The sequence below is a fragment of the Pezoporus wallicus genome, unplaced genomic scaffold, assembly GCF_028554395.1.
Source record: "Pezoporus wallicus isolate ANWC-B61680 ecotype Strahan unplaced genomic scaffold, APGP_CSIRO_Pwel_v1 contig_3817, whole genome shotgun sequence".
Classification (NCBI taxonomy): Eukaryota; Metazoa; Chordata; class Aves; order Psittaciformes; family Psittacidae; genus Pezoporus; species Pezoporus wallicus.
Genome location: NW_026635157.1, coordinates 5,019,728 through 5,044,835, shown reverse-complemented (window position 1 = coordinate 5,044,835; position 25,108 = coordinate 5,019,728). Strand labels below are relative to the sequence as shown.

General features: G+C 40.5%; 1 protein-coding gene across 6 annotated transcripts in view; it reads right to left on the bottom strand.

Moving 5' to 3' along the window:
- Positions 1-25,108, bottom strand: part of HIVEP2 (HIVEP zinc finger 2) — a 103,907-nt gene that overhangs the window by 7,708 nt on the left and 71,091 nt on the right. For all 6 annotated transcript variants that reach the window (XM_057406936.1, XM_057406955.1, XM_057406963.1 and 3 more), the window contains 6 exons: positions 16,751-16,795; positions 9,809-15,421; positions 8,903-9,057; positions 4,348-4,523; positions 1,901-2,002; positions 453-1,363 (listed from right to left, as the gene is read on the bottom strand). In XM_057406936.1, the coding sequence (XP_057262919.1) occupies positions 453-1,363; positions 1,901-2,002; positions 4,348-4,523; positions 8,903-9,057; positions 9,809-15,211 (6,747 nt within the window). In that variant the 5' untranslated portion in view covers positions 15,212-15,421; positions 16,751-16,795. The remainder of the gene's footprint in view (positions 1-452; positions 1,364-1,900; positions 2,003-4,347; positions 4,524-8,902; positions 9,058-9,808; positions 15,422-16,750; positions 16,796-25,108) is intronic.

The window sequence follows — 25,108 nt, the reverse complement described above, 5'->3', positions numbered from 1 at the left end:
ACTGCAGCATCAGGGCCTTAAGTCCTGATCTGGGCTCGATCCCATCTGACGGTCTGAAAAGTAAAAGGTTTTACAGTGAAGAAACAAGCCCCAAATGCCATATAAACTTCCTGGACCACTTAAAAATAATATAATATAATACAATATATATAATGAATATAATAAAAATGGGGCAATTAAGGTAAGCCAGCCTAACTTCTCTGAAGGTAATGGAGCTACTCAGGTTTGAACCGAGTGAAAATTTAACACTTAGACAGACTCTATTGCAACTAACTGAATCAACAGCTTGACGTGGTCCCTGTCTATTCCAAATTTGTTGTATTTGTTCCAGGACATCCCGTCAGGGCTCAAAGCTTATGCCTTCTTCTTCTAAAAAGCTGAAAATACCGTGCACAAGTTAGGAAAGTATACTGTTTCTGATAACAGGAGTGAAAATATTCTTTCATACTTACTGAATGCCCCACTGGAAAAGATTCGGACTGTAAATATTGACCCATGGACAATGCTGGATTATGGTATAAGCCCCTCCGTGGAGATGCTGCTCTAACAGAGGCCATGTATCTCCTCTCTCGCCTAGGAGATAAATCTCTTCGAACAGATGCATCTTTCCCTGGTGACATTGGTCTCCTTGGTGACAAGTGACGTCTTGGTGACACATCCCGTCTTGGTGATAACTCTCTCCTCAGCACAGCCTCCTTCCGTGGGGAAAGGTGCCTCATGGGTGAAATATCTCTTCGGGGTGACAGATGCCTTCTGGGTGACAAATCCCCTTTTGGCATTAAATACCTCTTTGGTGAGTTATCTCTATAGGGGGAAGAATCGTAGCCGGGTGATGACTGTTGACTGGAAGGTGAGAGGTCCCTCGGAGATGAACTAGGGTCTAATGAAACCACATAATCCTCATCCATGCAGCTGGGTATGTCCAACCTGTCTTTATCGGGCTCTGAATCGGTACTCTTACTCTGGAAAAACCTCTGATACTCTGTCATCTGTGAGTCTTCACAGGAGTCGCTTGGTGTTATAAGCTGAGTAACCTGAATGCTAGGTAAGGTGACCAAGTAACTGATGAGGGAGGAGTGTCCCACAGGAAGGGAGCCCTCAGGGGAAGCCCCCTGTGATGCCCCAGCTGAGTTCACTGACAGGGAGGAGAACCGAGGGGGCTGTGGGCTGGTGCTTCTTGATCTGGTTTTTGGTGTCGAGTCTCCCTGAGTATCATCAAAATCATCCTCATCTTCATCATCATCATCATTGTCGTCACCATCCTCGCCGTCTGACTCCTCTGCGTCAGAAAACTGGTGTTCTGCTGACAGGCCTGCTAGGTTGCTACTCTTCTCTGCCTCCTGCTGCATGTCCTCCATGTTTTCTGAAAGAGCCACAGCAAGTCAAAATGGTGAGCACATACCCCATCTCTTACACCTTCCACCACATTCATTCCCCACCCAGGACACCTACTGCCATCGCTAGATGCTTTTCATCTGGGATGGCTGCATAACGACATTCTTCATACTCTCAAACCATAATTTTTCATAGTAATAACTTTACAATCTATACTTGAAGTATAAAAAGTAAATTCATCCTATCCCATCTTGCAACTTCACTAAAAGTTCCCACCTCTCATATCTAAATCAAAAAGATTAGGAACTTTGTATGAGATAGAAGATGACAGATCCTACTTTTATTTCTAGCTCCTCCTCATGTATCTTAATACAAAATGGAATTCAGACACATGGATTGGATTTATTTTTTATACTTCCTGTTTATTAAAAATATGCCTCTTAATTAAAAAATACCCCAAATACTTTTAATATATTTTCCCATGCCATCCACTGTGCTAAAGTGCAGTGAGTTATTTGCATACTCCAGAGGCCATTCCAACTAAAATTAAATCATTCTGACATACCTGCTTCTTCAGTTTCAGCATCATCTACGGATGTCATTGATACTCCGAGCTCCAGGCATTTTTTCATATGTGCTTTAGACTTCATATGTTTTGTCAGATTTCCTATGGGTCAGAGATTAATTTAATTAATGGACAACAGTAAAGATCACTCTCCAAGTCAGGTTTTGGTGTATCTTAACTTCGTTATGCTGCAGATGGGGGTTTTTAGTTTAAGAAAAAAACCCAACAGACAGGGCTGACTCATCCAGCCCACTGCCCTCAGAGCCTGTTTTAATGAGAGTGGGTTTTTGTATTAAAAAAAAGTCAAACTTAAACTCAGGGCCTGAGAGGAATATAAGCATCTGTCCAATTTTCCACATGGCATTTAGGCACCCCAGCAAGCTAAAAAACTCTCTTTTTGATGTTATCTATCCCCGCGCTCAGTGTTGGTGGTATGTACAGACTGCCTGGGCATCAAAGTAAATCCAGTCCACACCAGCCATTCAGGGCTCACACTCCTAGTTTCACAGTGGTACTTTCAAGCTGAGTGCTCTTCCATGTACTTCATATGTAGGTTCCAAATGTTCAGCATATTCAAAGCACTTTGAAGGAAAAGTACCCCACAAAAAAAGACATTTATGGGAGACTTTTTCAAGTTTACCATCTACCTGCAATCTCTGGACTTGGAGGAGCTGTCCTTAACTGCATTCACCTGGGATGCGGGAAATCCAGGTTCAGCTCCCTACTTTGGAGTACGAATCTGAACCAGACACAGCTGGGATTTGAAATCAGATCTCCTGTTCCCCTGAGGGAGCAATCTAACACTAGACTATTGACTTTCTGGAGTGCCTGTCTTGGTCTGTTTTTTCACAGACAAGAAAACTGGGTTGAGACTGGCCCCAAGAGACATTTCATGGCAAAGAATATTGAGCACAACCTGGAGATAAAAGAATATAGCTCTAATCAATAAGCCACTTTGGGCACATTTGCAACTTTCAGTCTCAGCTAGTTCAAATTACTTCTCTTCCCAAAAGGAGTTTTTTATTGTGCCTGCATGAAAAGTCTAACTTGGCCACTGGTGCCTCTGCATGGCTAAGTGCTCAAGGTGTACACTGAAAACCTAAGTACCTCTGAAGGTCCAAGCAAAATAGCAACACTAGTTATGAGGCTGACAACTGCTCGTAAGCAGTAATCATCAGTTAAACATTTCTTGTACTTTGAAGGTGAATAACTTAGTCACTTAGTCTCTTCCTACTCATGCCCTTCTTGTGCAATAGCATGCCACCTCCTCCCTGTTTCTTCTTCTCTGCCATAAATGCCAGCCTCAGCAAGCAATTTCACATTTCTTTCCATGCCATCTCTTCTGCCTGGAATGCCCTCTCTGAACACAGCTGCAAAACCACAATCCTTCTTCAAGTCCCTCCTCAAGGCCCATTCCTCCAGCGATGTCAAATGTAAACAATGATCCAAGAACAGCTCACCAAATGGTCTATTGGGACTACAAACGAGCAGCTCCTTGTCTTTGTCTCTACATCCCCATGAAAGTTCTCATCTTAAATTATTTTGATGGGTCTACTACCATCCATCAGCTATTCCCATCTTTGGCAGAGGAAGAAGTGCTGGAGTCATGGAAACTATTACAATTCTCAATCCTCAAAACAGCCATGAAGCTGCGCTGGGATCTTGGGAGAAATTTCCTTCAGTTTCCTCTCTCCCTCTTCAAGTAAATTCATCGCACTGGGACCAGAATCCATTTCCCTTGTCTACCAAAAGGAAGTGAAGAAACTGAGAATTTAAGGCTCATTTGGGCTGTGCTACAAAGAAATGCTACCAAAATAAAAGATTTTTTTTTTCTCTTAAGGAGATAGTTGCAACACATATCCAGATTCCAAAGAATATAATTATCTGTGGCCTCAGCGTGACAAATGGAAGCTTTTTTCTGGGCTGATAAATACATGTGAACACAAGCTATCAGATCTCTATTCATAATTAATGCCGCAGTGGATGGAGTGGCCCATCTGGGAGACATACATTATTTATAAACTTGAAACTGACCCACTGTAAAGCCCGTGAAGGCATGTTTTCCTCAGCAGCTGATGCTCTGCTTCTACATTATGTCATAACAAGAGTATTATCCTGGTAGCATTTAAGTGTTGCTGCAATCAAAATTTGCACCATGTAACATTTTTGGCAGAAAGTATTATTGGTAAGGGTGGTTCTTATGCTACTACATTTTCTCTGCAGACATATGGACCAGTCAAGAGCCTATAGCTCGCAATGAAGCTATGCAAAATCCCTGGATCAATTAAACAGAAGAGAAGAACCTCTTTGATGAAGTCCTGTATAAAATAATTTTGTTCTGAGGAAAATTCTCTCCTTGATCGCAAAGGGTGCTTGGAGCCCAGATAGCAAAACAGCTCAAGATCTGTTTGGGAAGTGGCAAGAGTTCAGCAAAAAGGGTCAAGTACCTTTAGTTTTGAAGGCAAAATTGCACAACTTGCATACATAAGGCCGGACATCAGTATGAGTGCGGATATGTTTCTTGAGCATGCTTGGCTTTTTGCAACGAATTCCACATTCTTCACAAATGTACTTTCCTCGGCCACGACCTCTGACATAGACATAATCCTCATTTGATTTATACCTGTTGGAAAGGAGCAAGCACTTAAATCACAGAGACTCCAGGTCACATACATGCATAAACATCCCCTCTATGCATCTGATCCTGATCCTGTATACATCTAATCGAAACAAATTTGCATAAGTCCATAGGAACTACTGAACTTTCAGTCTGGAACTCACAAAGTATTTGCCTTTCAGGGAATGCACTGGTCCCAAGTGTGTTTTAACAATATGAGACCAAAGAGTTAGATTGTAAGAATAGTATAAACACCTTGTCAGAAAACAGATTAGCTATTATTCCTACAGACACAGCACAACTCCAAATACAAGTCTGCAGGTTGGATTGTTTCAGTTAACTGTAGTCTTGTACAATGCAGGCATCTACCACCACTGAAAACAGTGTTTTATGTCACGGTCCATTTAACCATTTTAGTGTATTTATCCCTTGGGATCAGATAAATCACATCCTGAAAATTCCCGTTTCTCCCCATTAAGCATAAAGGGAATGCAGATGTCTAGCAAAGACATGCATTTCACTACAGATGCCTGAAGTTCCCGAAGATGGATCCCTCCCTAAGGGACACCAAGCTGAGTTCACTCAGGTATGTGCTGCTTCAGAAATAAAATGGGAAACTTCCAAACTGCATACTTAGCAGAAAGCCGTTAAAAGAAATTTTCTTAGCACAGGCGTAAGCATTCCATGCTATTTTTTGCTGATTACATAGTGTGTAGTTAGATAATAAATAAGATATGGAAATCTATTTAAAGGTGTATATTGCCTTTACTATCATGATAAATTGTTAACAATGAAATCTAAAAGGGCCCAGGGGAGCTGTTCTGAGGTTTGAAAAGCACAGGGCATTCCCTAGGGGGAGAATTTCATCCTCACTCACCCTAAATAAAATCCAGAAATTGCAAGAACTGAGAAATAACATTTTTTCTGCCCTCTGTCCTCCATTGCCCTCTACCTAAGAAGCACAAAGTACTTTCAGTCACCCTGTGGATGTGCAGCCCACAAGATACCGTTGGTACTGTCAGTGCTTTAAATAAATAAGGGACTACGTGAAAGATTCTGTTAATGTGATGATAACTCTACAAGAAGCAAGTGGAAATTTTGGGGTTACAGAGCTGAAACTTTTTTCAAGTGTGCTTTTCTTAGATGAACACTTCTTCCGTATGTTCAGCTACATCGATGGCAATATAAATACTGAAACTAGTATCTTAGAAATACATAAAACACTGTCCTGTTCTTATGTCCATCTTGTTATCTATTAAACAAGGGTGATCAGGTATTAGAACAGGCTTCCCAGGGAAGTGACCAGAATCACCATCCCTGGAAGTGTTCAAAAAACGTTTAGATGAATTCCTCAGTGACATTGTTTAGTGGTGGACTTGGCAGTCCTGGGTTAAAGGTCGGACTTAATGATCTTAAAGGCCATTTCCAAACAAGTTGGAAAACATCTAAACGCATCCGCTCCTTTTTAAAACGTGGATGCCTAAATACATTTTTTTTTTTCATCTCCTTTCCAATAAAGATGGCCCTTTCCCTTTTCCTTCATTGGGCAAAACTGGCACAGTCTAATGTCATTTAATATCTAGCTATCTCTCTAGCAGGATTTTTTTGTTTAGCATTTCTGTGATTCTGCTTTTCTGTCTGCTCCATTTCCCAAGTTCTCCTTCATATGTACATGCTAATAATTCCTAGTCACTTCTCTATCCCCTGCTTCATCAGCTATGTCCAAGCTTTCTTCCAAAATGCCCAATATTGTTTGAAAGACTGCAGTTTTATCTTCTTTTCATCTCTCCTTACAGCCTGATTTTGCTGGGATGGGCACGACAGGCTTTGGTGCAGTGAGGTGGTGCTGTGCTGTGACATCTACACTTTTAGCCTCAACCCCATTCATTTTGTTCCTTCAGCCTTTCACTCATCCCTAGCAACATCTATTTGCTTTCCGCCCATCTGCCATACGAGCTCTCCACTCCTCTGGCACAAGGCAGCTGCACAGCTGCATTTCCCCGCCTGGTGGACAGGCTTCCCCACCAACTGAAAACTGACAACTGCAGGTCTTTCTCCACTATGGATTCTGAACTGCCTTCTTCACGCTTACAAAATGAAAGCAGTCAAGAAGCTTAAGCAAATCCACTCCCCAAGTCAAACGAAAACCAAAATGAAAACACTCTGCTGAAACAAGATATCACCATGTGCACTTGTCTGTCCAGAGGAGAAAACATGAAACAAAGATGACAGACATTTGCTGCACAGTTCAGAGCACTATTTCAGTGCATGCTGAGATGATACAAAGATGAGCTTGGTGAGATTAGAGCAGAATAGAGGAGAACAGAACAGCTCTAAACAGCCAAGAGCAAACAAGCATGGAAAAAACTAGCTGTTAGAAGTCATAAACAAAAACCTAAAGAGGAAGACAAATGCAAAGATCAGGACAGAAAACAATGAAAGACATAGTTATAATATCTAAAGAATATTAAATCCATTTAAAAAATAGCCAAACTAATGAAAAGAATGATTCTACCCTTCCACAAATAGTTCCTATAAAATGTACAATAAAATGATGATGTATAAGGAAAGAACGGACCCATAATGCCCCTGCTCATTGCACAGGGGTTGGACTAGATAACTTTTGAAGGTCCCTTCCTACCCAAACTATTCTGTGATTCTATGATTAATACTACAGCATTTCATTCACTTTGCAAGTCATAGGCTTCTACTGATGAAGTCCCAGTCTACTGTACAGATTATGTGTATGTCCGTGTCCCACTCCCCTCAAAATTAATCTGCACATCAAGGTTTCTTATGTTTTGTTTTACTCAAAGGGGTATCTAAACATAGCTATGTATTACTAGAAGGCATTTCTAGGTGAGATGTAAATTATATGACTTTACACAGTTTCATAGACCTTATTGGTGTACAGGGAAACCTGAGATGGTGCAAGTAACATACAAAGTTTCTTAAAGAAGTTATTAGATGGTAAATGCATTTTATAGAGTGATCTGTAGCAGCTCGCATGGACCTGAATCCTCCTTTAAGATGCTTTTCTTAGCACACTTTTACTCTTTTGACCTCTCATCACTCAGCTTACATAGTGCAGACTATCTTCAGCTGGGTGATCCAAATTCAGAAATGATACACAGTGGGACGCAGGCAAATTTTATACTCCAAAGTGGGCGTAGTTGAAGCAGCAGCTCTTTAAACTTCTTGCAAACTTAGGTTCACTCTTGTGTAGCCAGACTACTGGCTTGGGTATTGGGACAAAGTACAACTACAGAGAACAGCCAGGATCAGGGTGTCTGGGTCAGCATACCTACAACAATCTCCAAAATAACATTTTCAGTCTTTCAGGCGAGATGTAGGCTATACTCCTTCAGTGTTACAGACTACAGAGAAATGCCAATGTTAATTTAGTGGAGACTATTCAAATGAAACTAAAACACATGATGTTAATGAAAGACAACTGAGATTTTTACAGGGTACAAACTGACAGGAAAAGGAAATGTATGTACAAATTTTTCACTTCTCCATCCTGACCTGTTTAGTTACCTCAGTGAAACAGTGCTGTGAGACCATCTGAGTTTGGTAAGACAGAAAAACACATCTTGTTCAGCCACCTGACTATTCACTACTGACAACTGGCATATTAATTGCATCGTGTCAGAATTCTGTAAAAGAAACTAGACAGTTTCTTCCATTTTAGACTATACTGCTGAGGCAAACAAGTGTCCGTTTCCATTGCTTTTTATAACGAGCTTCACACGCCTCCAAACAATGTTAATGGGTTTTCGGGTCTCCTTTTTTCCTCTCTTTTATTTGTTTTGTTATCACTTGAGTGACAGACAGCCATGGTAAAATTAAACACAGTTTTATCAACCATACATGACAGATCTATGGATTAGGCATAGATTTCATTGTCATCTCACATTTTATCTCCAAAATCTAATTTCAGTAAATAATAAAAAATTACAAGAATTAAGAGTAAGCATGCCTAGCTAACCCATTCAAATGCTTGAAAGTACACAGAATCTCAAAATGGAAAGATAACCTCATTGAAGCCATTAAATACAAAGAAATGGTATAGCAAACATTAAATGTTAACTGTTTATCCATTTCTTTTTGACCTAAGGAATGAAAGTAACAATTCTGAGTGAGTGCTCTCACACAGACAGAAAATATAACTGTCCTAATAGCAAAGTAGAGCCAAGAGTAAGTATACAGGTACCCTGTGGTTTATTTTAAGACTGACATATACACAAAAAAGAAGAGATTTGGGAGCTACAGGACATGGCAGGAATACAGGAGACTGTTCACATCGGAACTCATTCATATTAATTTTCAAATCTCTTTAAAATGACAGGCTGAGCTTGAAATTTCCAGTTGTATTTTCTTACCCTCCTTCAAAGATTTTAATTCGTATCGGCTCAGTTTGTTTGGATGTAATGTCTTTATCTCCATGAATGTCTCCTTTTACTCTTTCTTTTATAATATTCCCCACTACTTTCTTTTCAAGCTTGCTGCCAAACAAGAAGAATGGCTCGTGTTTCATCTGTAGAACAAAGTCAAGGAAGGGTGTTACTGCTGGAGCACACAATAAACGCACACTTCATTTCAAGTAACATTCCAGGTAAAAGCCAAACTCTCATTTTGATGGAACTCTATAAGAAGAATTAATTTGCCCCATTTAATTTAACTAAGATAAAGGGCAGCATGAACAAATTTTTACGCGTCTTGACAGAAAAGACAGCACCATATCTTTCCTCAGGAAAAAAAAAAAAAAAATATCTTGGGAAATAGAGGTGGAAAAACTTTAGAAAGTAATTTATTGCCATTACAGAATTTTCCCTGGCACCATTATCTAATGCTTAGTTTGTGAGGAAGAGTAAGTATGTAAAAGACATTAAATGGAACTGAAGATCCCTACTAATTTTTAACTTAATCTTTAATTACGAATGCAAATGACTGTTTGTGCCTGATACTGTTTGAATCAGGACATGGCAAAAACAAAGGACAAAATAAAAGGAGATAATTAACCAGGCTCTGGCACACATGAAGGGAGGACTTTAAAAGCCTCATTTTTTACATCTGATGTTGAAAATGGAGAGAGAGACAGCAGAAGTAGCAGAGCTTGCAGAAGAGTAAATTTAAGCTCAAAAGTTGTCATGGGAAGATGTCAATGTCCCATTTCCCAATGGGGAATCTTTTTCTTTAAAAAAATCACCAGCTTACATTTCATAGTTTACTAATATTTTCTCAACTAAAGATACACAAATTTAATTTTATTAAAACCTCTTATTTACCTGAGCAAACTGCTTCCATGCACTTGATGATGTCAGTTTACCAGCTCCAGGTCTATGCATAGCAGCCAGAGTGTAGATTTCCGTGGTGTTTTTTTGCTTGGACCTTAAAAGCGCTAAAGTAGTCTTTGTACTTAGCCCAGATGGGTTTGGGTTACATGAACTTATACACCATGAAGCATAAACAGAAGATTTGAGGGTTGGTTGCTGTATGTAATTGGGCTTTGTATAGTTTAAGAAACACCAGCTCACAGTAGTAGTAGTGCGCAGACTTGGGAACTGAAGGATCTGCTGAAAATCTGCTGCGTCTGTCAGGAGAATGGTTGAGCCTGTGACTTTCCCACTGCCATTGGATGACACCTGGACTAACATCCCAAGAGGCAATTTTTGATGTTTCAGCTGGTCTTCTGGCTGAATTTCTCCTGGTGGTAATGAAGACCTCTGTGGACTCATGCTCATATCTGAAGCTGTTTCATCCACATCCAGTTCTTCTGGCGAGTCTCTTCCTTCCGAAGGGCCACTGGACTTCTGCCCTGGTGACGTGGAATCAAAACTGGAAAGTTTCTCCCTGCTCGGTGGGAAAGCATCAGGTGCTGGCATGCTCACAGGTGGGAAATCTTGGGATGATGAGGACGACAGTGGTGATGAGGATGACATGGATGGCAGACTTTCTTTTGGCTCGGTAGCACAGCTCTGCCGTACTAGCTGAGGCTTCTGCACTCTTGGGAAATCTTTCTTTATATCTGAGTTAGTTAACTCAACTGCGCTTAGTTCCTCAACTATCTGCCCATACATTTTTTCTTCTTTGACTCGTTTCTGCTGCTTGGTTTCCATGAAGAGCTCCAAGCTGCTGGCAGGTGAAAGCATTCGTTTGCCTCCTCCCAAGGTAGAAGCCATGTCTGAACTGGAAGGCAAACACAGGGGAATTCGTGGCTCCAGTCCTAGCGGTAACGTCTGTGGCACTTTCCACAAAGGATACTTTTCTAGCCCTCCATGCTGACCCAACATCTGAGCTATGTTAAATCCAATTCCTTGCATGGTTGCATTAGTTGCCAATGTTCTTTGAGAAACAGTCTCATCAACTTTACAAATTACAATTGCAGGACTGTTACTTTGTCCAAGGATCTGGGAAATGCTTGTGTACATGACACTACCGTAAGATGGCACATGGGTTTGAATTCTGACAGGAACAACTGTTCCTGGCAAAGACTGTACAGATCCATCACTTGGGGAGTCAAAATCTGTCTGAAGATGCTGCTCAGAGGAGGTATCTGTTGGTTTAATGCTATGGTCTGACTGGTACTTAGCAAGAGTATTTTTTGAATACTGCCCAGATGTTCCTGAGTAATGCTGGTATGCTTGCTCTTTAGCATGCACATAATCAGCTGATTTCTTGCTAATATACTCTGGTACATGTTCCAGGTGATAACTTGGAGGAGCATCTGTTTGGAAAGGCTGTTTGACATAAGATTTCTGCAGCTGTTGTACAAAATGATGCTGGAAGTGTAGAGGTTCTGTGCATGACTGCCACAAGACAGGCTGCTGAGATGGTGGTAAGTGAACCATGCAGACAGCTGGATAGGAGAACTGAAACAAGGTGCTATGAATAGGGTCAAATGGGACTTTTTCCTGATGTGCAAATAGCTGCTGCTGCTCTGATGGATGTTTGCTAGGAATATAAGGTGCTTGTTGGATCAAGGAAGTCCTTAACATTTCTGAGCTGTCTGCAAGAAGAGCCTGTTGCTGGGTGAGGTGTGATGAGCTATTACTAAGTTGAGCACAGGAGCCAATAGCCTGTTTTCCAGAGTCATCTACCTGAATGGGGTGAAGTACAGAGGAAGGAGAGTGATGCCAGGCAAGCTGGGAGGAGCGAAGACCAGCCTGTGCATGTTCCATCTGCTCCTGCTTTATACTTTGTTCTGTACTCTGATCAGTCTGGGAGATCTCTGGAAAACCACTGAAGGAAGCCTGGCGAACCAAGAAGCATTTCTTCCTTTCTCGGGATGGAGACAGTGCCGTAGTGGGTGTCCCAGCTGAAGAGGCATGGGACAGGTTCCCATAATCAAATGATTTACTTCGGATCTCTGGGATTTCAGCAGCATGAGGACAGGGCATCTGTTCAGATGAGCAGCGTCTCATTTCCCTCTGATGGTGATGCCCAGGGACGGAAAGTGAGTAAGCACCGGCTGGAACTGTTAAAAACTCAGACTGTTTTCCAAACTCATCTTGTTTGGAAGGTGTGATGAGCTTCATGTTCTCTTCTCTTTCAAAGGACATTGAGAAACTTGAACTGTGGGACAAATTACTTTCTTGGCTAGGGCTGCGAGAGAGGCTTGTACCTGTGGACTCAAAGCTGGATTCTCCAGAGGAGTGCTCCATGTCAGCCAGTCGTAAACGCTTCTTTTTGGGTGGTAGCTTTTCGGCTGGAAGTTGAGAAAGGGTTTCACTTCTCTGAGGCCACTGGAATTCTTCAGTGGGTCTCTCTTGCTCTTTACTCTGCACTTCTTTATCTTTCTCAGGCTTATCTGGCTCTTCTGTGACACGAATTTCAGGTACCTGGATGTTGTGCTGGCGAACCAGCCTAGGTTGCATATGATATGGCTGAGGCTGCTGGGATGGAGATGGCTTACTGGTTTCAGCAGTTTCTGTTTGTGGAGCTCGGTCTGGGCTCATTGGGGACTCACAAATCTCACTTTCACATGTTTCAGGTGGTGAATAGATCTTTTCCTGCTGGCATGCAATAATTTCTGTAGATTCAGACCTTTCAAATGAGTTTGGCCTGCTCAATGAATTTGTGTGCTGAATGACAGAAATGACATTTCCAGGGGGCTTTCTGGCCAGTGATTCTGCAGTCTTTTCTTGTTCTGCAGTTAAGGGTGAGTCTTCCAGAGAAGCAGCCGGGCTTCCAGACTGCAAGTAAGGCCTGCAGATTTCAAAACGCTCAGCATGGCAATGGGCAGCATTGTCCAGACCTTGAAGGGCAAACCCACTCCTTGGCACATCCTGAATTTGGGATTTGGGATCTAAGTCCAAAGGCTGAATTCCCCCAGTGGTTCCAGTAGTACTGCTGCAAAGCATGGGGCTGTCTTCCTCATCTCCAACACTCTCTTCTTTCCTGCGCTTTCTGTTTTCAAAAGTTGTTCCAAGCATGGATGGCACTGCCTGGGATTGTCCGAATGGATCAACAAAGTACTCTCCCACCTTGCTCATACCTCCTAAGGATGGCGAGTCCCTGTAGCTCTGCTTCTGAGCTTCAAATTCTTCCCACTTTCTGTAGTGCTTTCCACTGGCATCATAGTCATAAAAGGTTTTCTCTTTTAAGAATGGTCCTTTGTCACCTATTGTTTGTCTACTGGAAGCAATAATGATATTTTTCCCTGGTCTTCCATGATAGTCTGAATCTGAGTGTCCCTCCTGCACAGAGGGCAATTCAAAGGCAGCCTGCCTTCTCAACATCCTTTGGTGGGATATTCCCACTGTCCCAGGATAAAATACATCATCTGAGCCAGTCATCTTCTCATCAAATGAATGGCTTCCTCTCAGAGATGGGGGAATACTTAGGTTGTTTGCAGAAGAGGTTGGCATGGAGTTACTTCTAATAAGAGGAGAGGAATCTACTGGAGGCTCTAGAAGGACAGGCATGTCACCCTGGAGACTGACTTGGTACAAACTGGATTCATTTTTGATGGATGATGTAGTGGTCTGGGATTGCTTAGATTCTATACTGCCGCCTGGATAAACTTGTGTAGATTTAATAGTGCTCAAATTACTGGAGTCAATGAGTTCTTCTTTATTTGGAGTCAGCTGAGTAATATGTTCCTCCAGCATCTTGATATCTAATCTGTTATTTAAAAGAGGTAATGGCTCTGCTTTGCCCTTTCTACCCATTAAACTGTGTTCCTGATTTGTTGTGGCTACTGTTAGTGCTGTCCTTTGATTAATCCTATAGAACTTCCCAAAGATGATCTCTTCATAAGACTTTGCATTAGTATTTGGTGGGCTAATTTGCTGCTCAGCACTTTCTGAGCGGGAAAAATAACCAGAGTCAGTGCTTCCTTTGCTGTGTGGGCTCAGGAGGTTTAACGACTGATCAGAATCTTGCCCTTTTTTCTCTGACAGTCTTAGTGCAAGTCGCTGTTTAACTGTATGAGAGTCATCAGACTTGGTACTTAAGGACGGGTTTTGCAACATATCAGAGCCAATATATGGTGAACTCTCACTGGGTAACTGAATTCCACTTTTAGGGATAATCAAAATGGGCACTTTCATTGGCCCCACCAAGGACTCTTCCATGGAGGAGTGAAAACTGCTCCTGCTACCGATGTCCAGGGGGAGCTGTGGGACAGGGCTCAGTTTGTCAGACCCTTCCATTAGGAGTGGGGTCTCTTCATCAGTATCCGTGCTCTGCTCGCCATCTGAATGTATTTCAGCCTCCACATCAATGTAACTGGCATCTAGGTCCAATTTAGAGACTGCTGACTCTGTGAAAGGTACCAATCCTGCCTTGATTGCATGGGCATGTGACTTCCTGTGCTTGTAAAGGTTGCTCTTCGTCTTGAAGGAGAAACCACAAGGAACACAAGGGTATGGTCGCTCCCCAGTATGAGACCTAATATGCTTTTTAAGTACACTAGGTTTGGCACAAGCCCGATTACAGTAAGGACAAATGTACTTGCCAGGCTTTTTGGGTTTGTGTTCCTTTTTGTGAGCATCTTCTGATTGTTCTAAAGATTTCTGTGAATATTGGCTGTATGCAGGGTTCAAACTTGAAATCTTCTTCCTGGAGAAACCTCCGCTATGGCTATGCATATGAAAAGGAAACAAGTCCTCTGAAGCAACTGACTGCAAATGGCTAGGATACTGCCACGGAGGGCCTTCCAAGCTCTGATGTGGCTTTATGTTGTGCAAGAAGCCTTGTGGCAATGAATGCTGTGGGAAAGAAAGTGAATGTTGACATGAGTAAGGACTTGGACGATGCTGTGAGTATTGCTTCTCTGTGACTTGCTGTGCAGCTTCATTTGATGATACCAATTTCCCAGAACCAAAAAGTTGTGCTGATGCTGTGTTTCCTATTTGCTCGTGATCTATTTGTGGTTGCCTCTGTACTTCTTGATTGCCAAAAGTGCTCATCTTAATAACAGCTGAATGTTCTTGCCTCCATCTACTTGGTACTTTAGCAGTTTCTCCAGACCTTGAGGTAGCTTTTTGCCCTACAGCTGTGTCCCCAGAGTCCATTTTGTTACACAAGGTCTTAAGTGCTAGTTCACTTGAAAGCTGTGCAGATACATGGAGTGTGTCCAAAGCTGTGCTTTTTAAAGTTTTGTTGCTGCCATTTTTCCAGGGCTGTTGCAAATTCACAGACTTTTCTTTCTCTTTGGAACTTTCCACGCAGTAGTCTATAGGCATTAGATTTGTGTCTGTACACTAATGTGAGTATTATACAGTTCTGTTCATGGCAGGAACTTTCCTAAACATTTATTATGTATTTTCAAAGACTTGTTATAGCATTTGGACATTTTCCATTGTTATTAAATACTGAGATGCAGAATGACCCAGAAATATTTGTGATCTACTAGAGCAAAGCTCGCTTCATCTCCTCCATTTTGACACAGCTATCTGTATGGAAAAATCAAAAACAAAGAAACCCCACACACCAATTAATACAGCCATGCTAAATAACATTGATGCAGTCAGTTGCTCTTCTATTAAGCGTTACATGAAAAGTATTGAGGGACTTAAGCAAAGGTAACTACATTTCACAAAATTCCCTTTTGTGAGCAGACACAGTGAAGTCTGGCTCCAGAGATTGCACACAAGCATAATCACTACTCAATAAAAGCCCTAGGAATAGAAAACAGAGATCTACACTTTCCAAATTAAACAGTAGCATGGGAAGGCTTTCTGGAGATGATAGTTTAAGGGCTTAACTCTCAGAAAGTCCACCACCTACTTTCACAGGTCTTATAGCAAATCACAGCTGAGAACAGAGTCCTAACACCATGGGTGAGAATTACCTTATTCAGTATTACCCACCTACAGTTCAGACATGCACTTTAGTCACCGGGCCCTCCTCTGAAGTCAGAGGAGAGTGATTAGTACTGTCAGAGGAGAGTGATCAGTACCTCCAGAGGAATCTTTACATATTATGATGGCTGCTTCAAACATAGGGGATGTTTATGCACAGGTACCTCCATGATGGAGCTGCCTGTTTCTCACTGTCAGCTAGGCAGAAATCCTAGACAACTACCTTGGAGTATATATCAACTTCATAAGATGGCTAAAGTGAGGCACTTTTTACCTTAGATCATCTAACTGTTTTTACAAGAAGGTGTTTATCACCCTTTTAAACTACTTTTAAACACTCAAAAAAGGTATCAAATAAGCTTTCCAAATACAGCACCATTGGTACCTTTCCACACCTCCATCTTCCAATCACTAATTAAATCTTAGTGAGAATGTCTTGCTAGAGGTAAAACATGCATTACAGAAATGAGCTATGACTGTATTTATGTGACTTTAGCATTTATGATTTCAGTGTCGAAACACTTCCATCCAGCTATGCATGTACTTTCTACGTTTAAATGCAATAGGTTTCCACAGCTCTATTATAAAGAAGAAAAGCTCAAAGAGATGATTTTCATAGAAAAGTACAGCATTTGAATTTGAAGAACAATGTAGGCTTCCTGCTTTCATATTATCCAAACACATGAAATTTTCTGGATGAAACACTGAGAATTATAAAGCCTGTCATGATATTAAAATAGCAAGGAAAAGGATAAAAAAGAGCAGTGTTAGAGATATTGGAATACTTTTCATTCCTGTAACAGGAAAATTGAATTTGGCTTGAAGAAACATAAGCAAAGTGCAGGAAAACATACAGATAATGGGAATATATGTTTTGATGTTGTTTGGGTTGGTTTTTTTTTTTTAGAATAAAGCAATTACCTGCATCTTCTAAGCATCTAATAGGCATGACTGTCTTCAAATTTCCTGTAGGAAAAAAAAAAAGGAGTCATAAGAAATTCTTGATATTAAGTATAGATGCTGAAGTTTTCTATTCTTTACAGTAGAGACCTGAACATTCCACTTATCCATCACTGGAAAAAAATGATGTTGTGTCTTAATAGTTCTGAGCAACCACATTTTGAAGAACATGAGCATAAGTCTTTCCAAAGTACTTACTTAGGTTTCTAGCATGTGGAAGAATAACTGCAAATCTAAACTAATGCAGGCTCACCTTCCTGAATCAGTAAAAAGAGAGCTGCTGATGTCCCTCTTCATTCCTACACCTTTGTTAAGCCTGGATTATCCGTGAATCCCATTGGCAAATCCCCTTTCAATGCCTCTCTCCAGCTAATACTTTTAAATTCTGGGCCTCTCCTTAAATGGTTCAGGGACCAGAACAAAATCTTGGTCAGGGTGTCACCACGCAGGTACAAGGAAATGTAGTAAAATGCAAGTAGATTTCCAAATCAGTTAACACCAGTGGGACACTACTCAAGAATGTATGGCTGCCTTCTCGAAGAAGAAACCTACAGACCAAAGACTTCCATGACTGCCACGATTTGCCACTTGTCTGACAATCACCAGACCACAGGCTAATCTCAGTATCACTGAAAAGACTGGCACAGAAAACAGGGAGCAAGAACAATATCATCGATGTCAATAATGATGCCAGTGTACAAGCACAGATGTAAAGGAAAATGTGTATCTTGAGAAGCAGAAGCAAGGAAGAGAGGGAATATTCCTCATCGGGAGAGCATAAAGTAATTAGCCACCTTCAAAGAAAAATACTTTACTCCTTATTAGACAACTTTGCAAGTGGTGAAGAAGAAACTTCTAGAAGATGGGAGTATTCTTTCTGTTCCATACACCCTCTACTGACAGTATCTTTAGGGAAGAAATCTGCCAGTCATGGAAATGTAACAGCACTGCGTTTTTTGTGAGCAAAAGATGATGCTAATATACTTCCAACAGTTTTCTGTTCTGGACAGAGACGTCCATTACAGAGTTCGAGCCATTCTGTGTCCTGCTATTTGCAGAACATTCTATACAATTTTTCAACCTACACTATGAAACACGTATAAACTAATTACAGGGATTATTGGTGGCTTAGGTTTGGTCAGAGTCACTCCCCTGGGGAAAATAAATCCCTTTCCAGAACCAACATAATAATTTCTGGTTTGGTTTGAGCTGCCATCCATACTGTCAAAGACAGCTCTTGGTTTCTTCTCTCTTCCCACCCCATTTCCCCCACGAACGGTACTTTGGCCTACCTGGAGAAATCAAAGACACTGCAAAGCTAGTGTGCATTCTGTTTTTTCCAGTCAAGCCTCCAGATCATCCACCTGCATCCACAGCCTAGCTTAAGCCAACAACAGACTTCCATTTTCCACCAATTAATGCTTCTCCTTTAGAAAACACCATATATATAGTTTTGCATATTGTTCTCCACCAGACTTATACTATTCAACACACAGAAATGCCCTATATTTGAAGTACTATGTATTTAAAACTAAGGAAGTAAGGATGATAAAAATGCATGTTTTGTTTAATAACTTTGGCAAGGTTCAGCTCCACTGGAGTGACAAAGAGGAGCCCACCTACACAGATCAGAAGCCGGATGGGAGTTGCGTTGAGCACATCGTTTGACAGGAGGTGCAAAGTCCTGCCTGGCTGGGGGCCAAAGCCAGGTTTCCCGGTAGGAATGTGGTCCAGGAGCCAGCTCCCCCAGCCACACTAACTGCACTATCTGCCTGCTTTAAACCAGGACATTTTACTTCAGTGAAAACTTTGAACATAAGATTACTAGGAAACCAGGAGCTGTATTTATGTCAAATGCACCTACTAAATCAAGGCTTTTAAAACTTTCTAGAAAGGAGCATTATCCTGTTGCTCTTTTTCCTAAGGTGCCGTTGTGAGCTGCATGCAGGGGACGTATGTCTGGTTGACTGCTCCAAGATTATTCCTTCCTTTTTTTCTTTTTTTTTTTCCTCCCCTTTTTCAGACCATTAAAATGGTTACACTCAACAGCTTTAAAATAAAATTTGGCAAAATACAACTTTTACTACTTCTCAGTTTGTAGCTCATATTACAACTCTTGCAAGTGAACAGACTGGAAGTGTATGTCTTCCAGGCTAAATCCTGAGTGCACCATACAGAATAAATATTGACTCTAGCGTAAGGACTAAGGGTCAGTTCCAGCCCTGTTTTAAATCTTTTCTGTCCAGCTCTGCCAGCACAAAGCCGTCCTAAACCTACAGTAATTGGCCCCTGAAGAATTTGTATTCTATAGGGCAAGCGTTAGCAGAAACAATCTGCAGTGGCCCCTATGAAATCCTTACACTCTTGCACAGACCTCTGCCAAGACCCTTATTAGGCAAGTCTAGTTTATATCTGGGATAAGCCCAGCAACCAAGCAGCCTTACAACAAAAAGGCCACCTCTGAGCTCTTCCCCACCTGCCACTGAGAAGAAAATTGCCTTGGCCTTTTGGGAAGAAAGACAGCACACATCTGGCTTGTTGTCCTATCCCACATTTCCCTCTGCCCCATTAATGATATTCCCCAAAGAGCTATTTGGTGTTGACATCCCAGTGGAAAAAAAACCAAAAAACAAACCAAACAAAAAACTGAGAATCCTAATAAAACATGGATTTACAGCTTCTTCTACTTAGGCAAAGCCATAGGTGGACTAAGCCTGATGAAGGCCACTCAACCAGTATTCAGTGTGCGTCTCTGAACTGAAGGATTTAACAGGCATGAAGGTAGGTAAGCATTTGTTCATCCTTCTTTGCAAGGTTATATATTCATTCCTGGACTGAGAATGTTATACACCGACATGACAGAAAAAATGCAGTCTTTAGGGTATATAAGTTTTGGCATTTTACTCAACCAATTGAAAGCTTTTTTATACTGCTTAACACCACACTTGTGGTCTTTGAACTGTACTTACTAAAAAGATAAGGCAGAAGAAACACTGCTTAAATTTACCAGCTTTGTAAAAAAGGCTTCCTGTTCTTGACCAGAGAGATTCTCTTTGCATTTCCAGCAGCCCCTGGCTAGGGGTCCCATTTGACTGTGGTTTTGTAGCTGGACTTCTAACCTGTCTATTTGAACACCTCTAGGAATGACTGTAAATTCCTATGTCAACCACTGGCACTTGGCACTCTTGAATTCCTGGGGAATGCAAGGATGCCTGTGATTTTGTGCAGTTTGGCAGGAGTTGTAAGACATCCTTTTACACATGCAATTCCAAGAAGGCAGCCCTTTTAAAACACATTAGGTGTATTTAATTTAATTTACTGCTTTCTATATTGCAATTGCTGTTGTTAACTCTTCACATTTGAAGACATTAATTTGTTCATTTAATCCCACCCCAGATGTTCTACCTACCCTCTGGGTTTCAGTGCTTTATTGAATATATTGACAGTCTCCAAAACCAGTCAGAGAATTACAGTTTTGAAAATACTCTGAAACATTTAGAGTAACACATGTTTTTTAAATTTGGGCAGCTGCACTAATCACTACAATGTAATTTTTTAAATGTGATTTAAAAGTGCTATTCAATACAAAACCAAATACTGCTCCACAAGTACACATAGCACACTGTGAATTTACTATTAAATGATCAAACAAACTCTAATAAGCTTTCTTGAAGAGAAGCTATAGGGCAGGATGTGTTCTCCACTGCTATGCTGGGTAAACACTTGTGCTCACAAGGATTCCCCCACAAGCCAGGAACTGAGGGGACTGACTGAGAGGATCCAGTTACAGACGCATCAAGGATAGACTGCGAGCTTACTGTGACCGAATACCGACTTCAGGCTTTACTCTAAGGTTTCTATGAATGCACATTTGTACCCCTGGTAGTTGCAGGTTTCAAAGGACAGAATCTGTGCACATAAAACTAGAAGTGGTATAAAACCTGGCATCCTGATTTATGTAATTATTATTTTAGAGGTTGCACCAAATCTGGCTCATATTTATTCAATATTCTCATATTTACAGGATCACAGAATGGTTAGGGTTGGAAAGGACCTTAAGATCATCTACTTCCCACCCCCCTGCCATGGGCAGGGACACCTTCCACTAGACCAGGTTGCTCAAAGACCCATTCAACCTGGCCTTGAACACTGACGGGGATGGAGCACCCACAGCTTCTATGGGCAACCTGTTCCAATGCTGCACCACTCTCACAGTAAATTTCTTCCTTGTATCTAACCTAAATCTCCCTGTTTAAGTTTGAACCCATTACCCCTTGAGAACTATTCTAGAATCTCAGCCATTGAGAGACGGCATATAACAGTGCATTTTAGATAGCTGTAGTAGTATTGATTATTTAACTCATTTTAAGGCTTTACCAAACTCACCTTAATCTTGTTAATTCAGTTAATTCAAACTATTATCTGAGACCATTATCTGAGTAAGTTGAAGAAAATAACTGGAACCTGTTTGCTTAAAAACATGCTGAAACCAACTTAAAAAATAAATAAATAATCATATCAGTTGTACTCTAACAGCCATTTACTTTTAACTGTAGGAACTTTTACTTTCCTCAGACATTTCATATAAATGTCAATGGATACACGATGTGAAGAACAAGACCCTCCTTTCCTCTGAATGTGATCCTACTGAACCAGCGGTCAGGCACACACCATCCCTTCTGTGGTGCCTTTATAGAAAAATCAGAATTGTTTGAAAAGTCTCTCATTTGACTTGAAGGAGCTCTGAACTGATATGAGGCTTGACTCAGAGCAACTAAAAGGAGACAAATTATTCTAACAGCAAGTAAAAGTAAGAGCTAAATTCTGCTCTACACTTCGCTGGTATGAATCTGAAGCAATGAGTTGAAAATCCAAGAACATAATTCCAGATTTAGTCCTCATAGGAATCAACAAAATCAGGCATCACTTAGGTTTAGGCTCTTGCATCCTGCACACTAAATATCTGAGGTTATTTGTTACAAGGTGAAAATAAATTAATCCAACTCCTCTAAGAGGTCTACAGAGAAACTTGTAACGTATTGCAATATATGTTCAATTACAGATTAGTAAGAAAACAAAAGTGATTTTCTTTAAAAGATCCTGGTTTGCATCATGAATGCTTAGAGCACAGCTGCAGCAAAACACTCAGTTTTTGCTAAGTTAAGTATCTCAAATATAATTTTAAACTGCCAGTCTCTATAGAAAAATAGCACCACCCAAAAAACTTAAACTCAAGCTGAATGTATTTTAAGAAGCTATTGAAGAAGCCTACAGCAGAAATGCCTTAACACTGACCTTTTCACTATAATGACAAGGATTGCTCACTTAAAGTACATCACTATTTCCTATCTCAGCATCATACGCAATGTACACACTACTACCAGACGGAAAGAATATACAAGAAAAGCTTTCATGTTGCCAAAGTCCAACTAAACACCTAAACACTCTTATTTCCACAGGATGACTCTATATATGTATATATATATATATATAAAAAAGAGAGAGACAAAAAAAGAAAGAGACAAAAAGCTACACAGGAACCAAATTAATCTTAAACACTTCCTCCTTTAAAGGTAGAAGCCTGCAAACAAATCACAGTTCTACTCCTTGAACTGCACGTAAGAGTTTGTCAGAGGTGCTTAAGCATGTCAGATAATACAAGATCTAGCTCTTTTGACAGACCGCTTCCAGTGCAAAATCCTGAATTTATCTCTACACAAAAGTAAAAGATTGAAATTATTCAGATATGAAACTAAACAAGACAATTATGTACACTGCTAATATCACACTGCAATTTATTTCCCTGGGGAGCAAGTTAAAAAAATGAAAATCAGTGAGTAAAATACCAATATATCATTTCCCAAGTGGACCTTAAAATGTGATGGCAGAGCACTGGCAGATCTGACAGACAGCACTTTCAGTGTTATTAAAATTTCAGAAGGTAACAAAGATTTCACAGTCATTTTACCCCACTCCTCAGTTTCTCTTGAGTCATATTACGCAGTGACTTAAAAAGGTGAGAGCATCTCCCTTGCAAAGAACAATGAGAAACAGATGCTCACCATTAAGGCCCCCTTTAAACACTATTTTGATGGCTGAAGTTAGGTTTATATGATGCCTAATCCCATTTGTCCTAACCTGCAGAAGAATGAGTTCCTCCCAAGGGTGAGTTAAGTAATAAGTAAACAGTATTAACTAAATACCCATTAACAATGTATAGTAGCATCCAAAGCAGTGCTGATACAAATGAGCTCTTAATTCTTGGGCTGCTCTTTTCATCAGCAGAAACTCAACTCCATAAAAATATACAAGTGGGAGATAGTTTCTAATCACTATTTCTATGATTACCTTTTTTACACCTTAAGCGTAGAAAAGAAATGGAGCTTTTGGCCCTGCTGATGGTCCCAAACTATTGTAATGTAAACAAATGGGCATTATGTAGCCCCCAAAAAGCTAAATATCTAAAATACGTGACAAGCAAAGGCTCGGACACTAATCAATGATGCTGTATGATGCCACTGGGACTGCAATGAAAGTTGTGCATTTGCAAGAAGTGGTGAAAATTACTGAGATTAAAGAATTTTTTCTCAATTCAACACAAAGAAACGTGTTAATCAGAAAGGGAAATTTCTCACCTTATAAAGGACAATTAATTAAATTATGAATTAAGCATCACTTGTGAAAGATAAAGTGCATGCAAAGAGCAAGACACCCATGTACACAGTTTGTAGTAATTTCTAGATTTATAAAACATCATCTACAGTAAGAAGGGTAGGAACAGTGTCACTGTAGAGTTCAAACTGCTACAGCTGTCAAATATAAGAACTTTCCTAACTGAAATTATATGCAAAGGCTGAAATGCCTCTTCATTTTCACACAAGAACTGCAACCTTAGGCAGCCTCTGGGAAGAACAAACCTATGCTGGTAAGTAGCCGCTAAGACATACAGCTTTCCCCCAGGTTTCCTCAGGAAAAAAGATATCAAATTATGTGTAAACACTGCATCACTTTTAGGTGCAAAGTAATTATTATTCTGTTGCCAAATGGAAATTTCGGACAAATACCAGGGCTTTGCCTAGCATTTTCATCTTAGGGTGAAAATATCACGGAATTTTCTGGGAAGTAAGGTTTTTTTTAGTTTAGAAGTTACACAATCCTAATTATGCAACCATGGCAGATTTTGCGAAGAGCTATGCCTCCTTTCACACCATGTCAGAAGAAGCCACTTGCACACCACATGAAAATATCAGTGTCTTTCAAACACTTTCTTGAATGAGCAAATGCACTGTCTCTGACAAATGCCCTCACCAAGGGAAGAATTACATAGGAAGACATTTACAGTATCTGAGCTTGTGTTTGTTTTTCACTGACACCGATTATTTTAGGAGCTTATTTTAAAACCTGTGATTGTTTACTAAGGCCTGTGGTCACCACATGTCGAAACAAAAACAGAGGTATGCTAAACATCAGTAGCATGTTCTTACCATACTTTTTCCCGATTTTTTTGCACCCGAAGTAGAACGGGCATTCACATCAGTTTTCTTACAATACAATCTGAACACTTTGTTAAAGCTAAACTGAGATTAGGTAGTGCCATGGTTTAAAATGAACCCAGGACAGGTAGTAAGACCCAAATCCTGTATTTTGCACAGATGTCACAACAGTCCAACTCTGCAAAGCCTAAATATTCCATTTTAACTAGTTACTCAATACAGTCACTTTGTTGTACCACATCTAGTCGCTTAGTATTGCCTAAAGATATTTAGTATTGTCTAAAGATGTCCCATCCCTGGAAGTATTCCAGGCCAGGCTGGATGAGGCTTTGAGCAACCTAGTCTACTGGAAGGTGTCCCTGTCCATGGTGGGGGGTTGGAACTAGATAATCTTTAAGGTCCCTTCCGACCCAATTATTCTGTGATTCTCACCACTACAGTGGTAATATAAGATACATTACTATGACTGCACATTTAAGGACACTGATTTCTTTATAACCCTCAGGATGCCTGATGGAAAAAAAAAAAAACAAAAGAATTAAAAAAAGCCCTTTAAAACAACGCTGGCCATTAACTTCCTTGTTTTTATTGCACGAAGCATTGGAAGTCAGTATGCAAAATATTCAATTAAGTCAGAACACATCTTTAAAAAGTCAGTAAAATATGCATATACTTTCTGCTGCATTTTATAGGTATACATGAAATTCCACACTTTGCAGTTAGGTTTCTTTCTACAAAACACAATTCAACTGTGTTTATTAACAAGAGCATCACTCTCCTGAGCTAACACCTCTGAAAAGATTCAGGTCTACCAAAATGCCTGAAT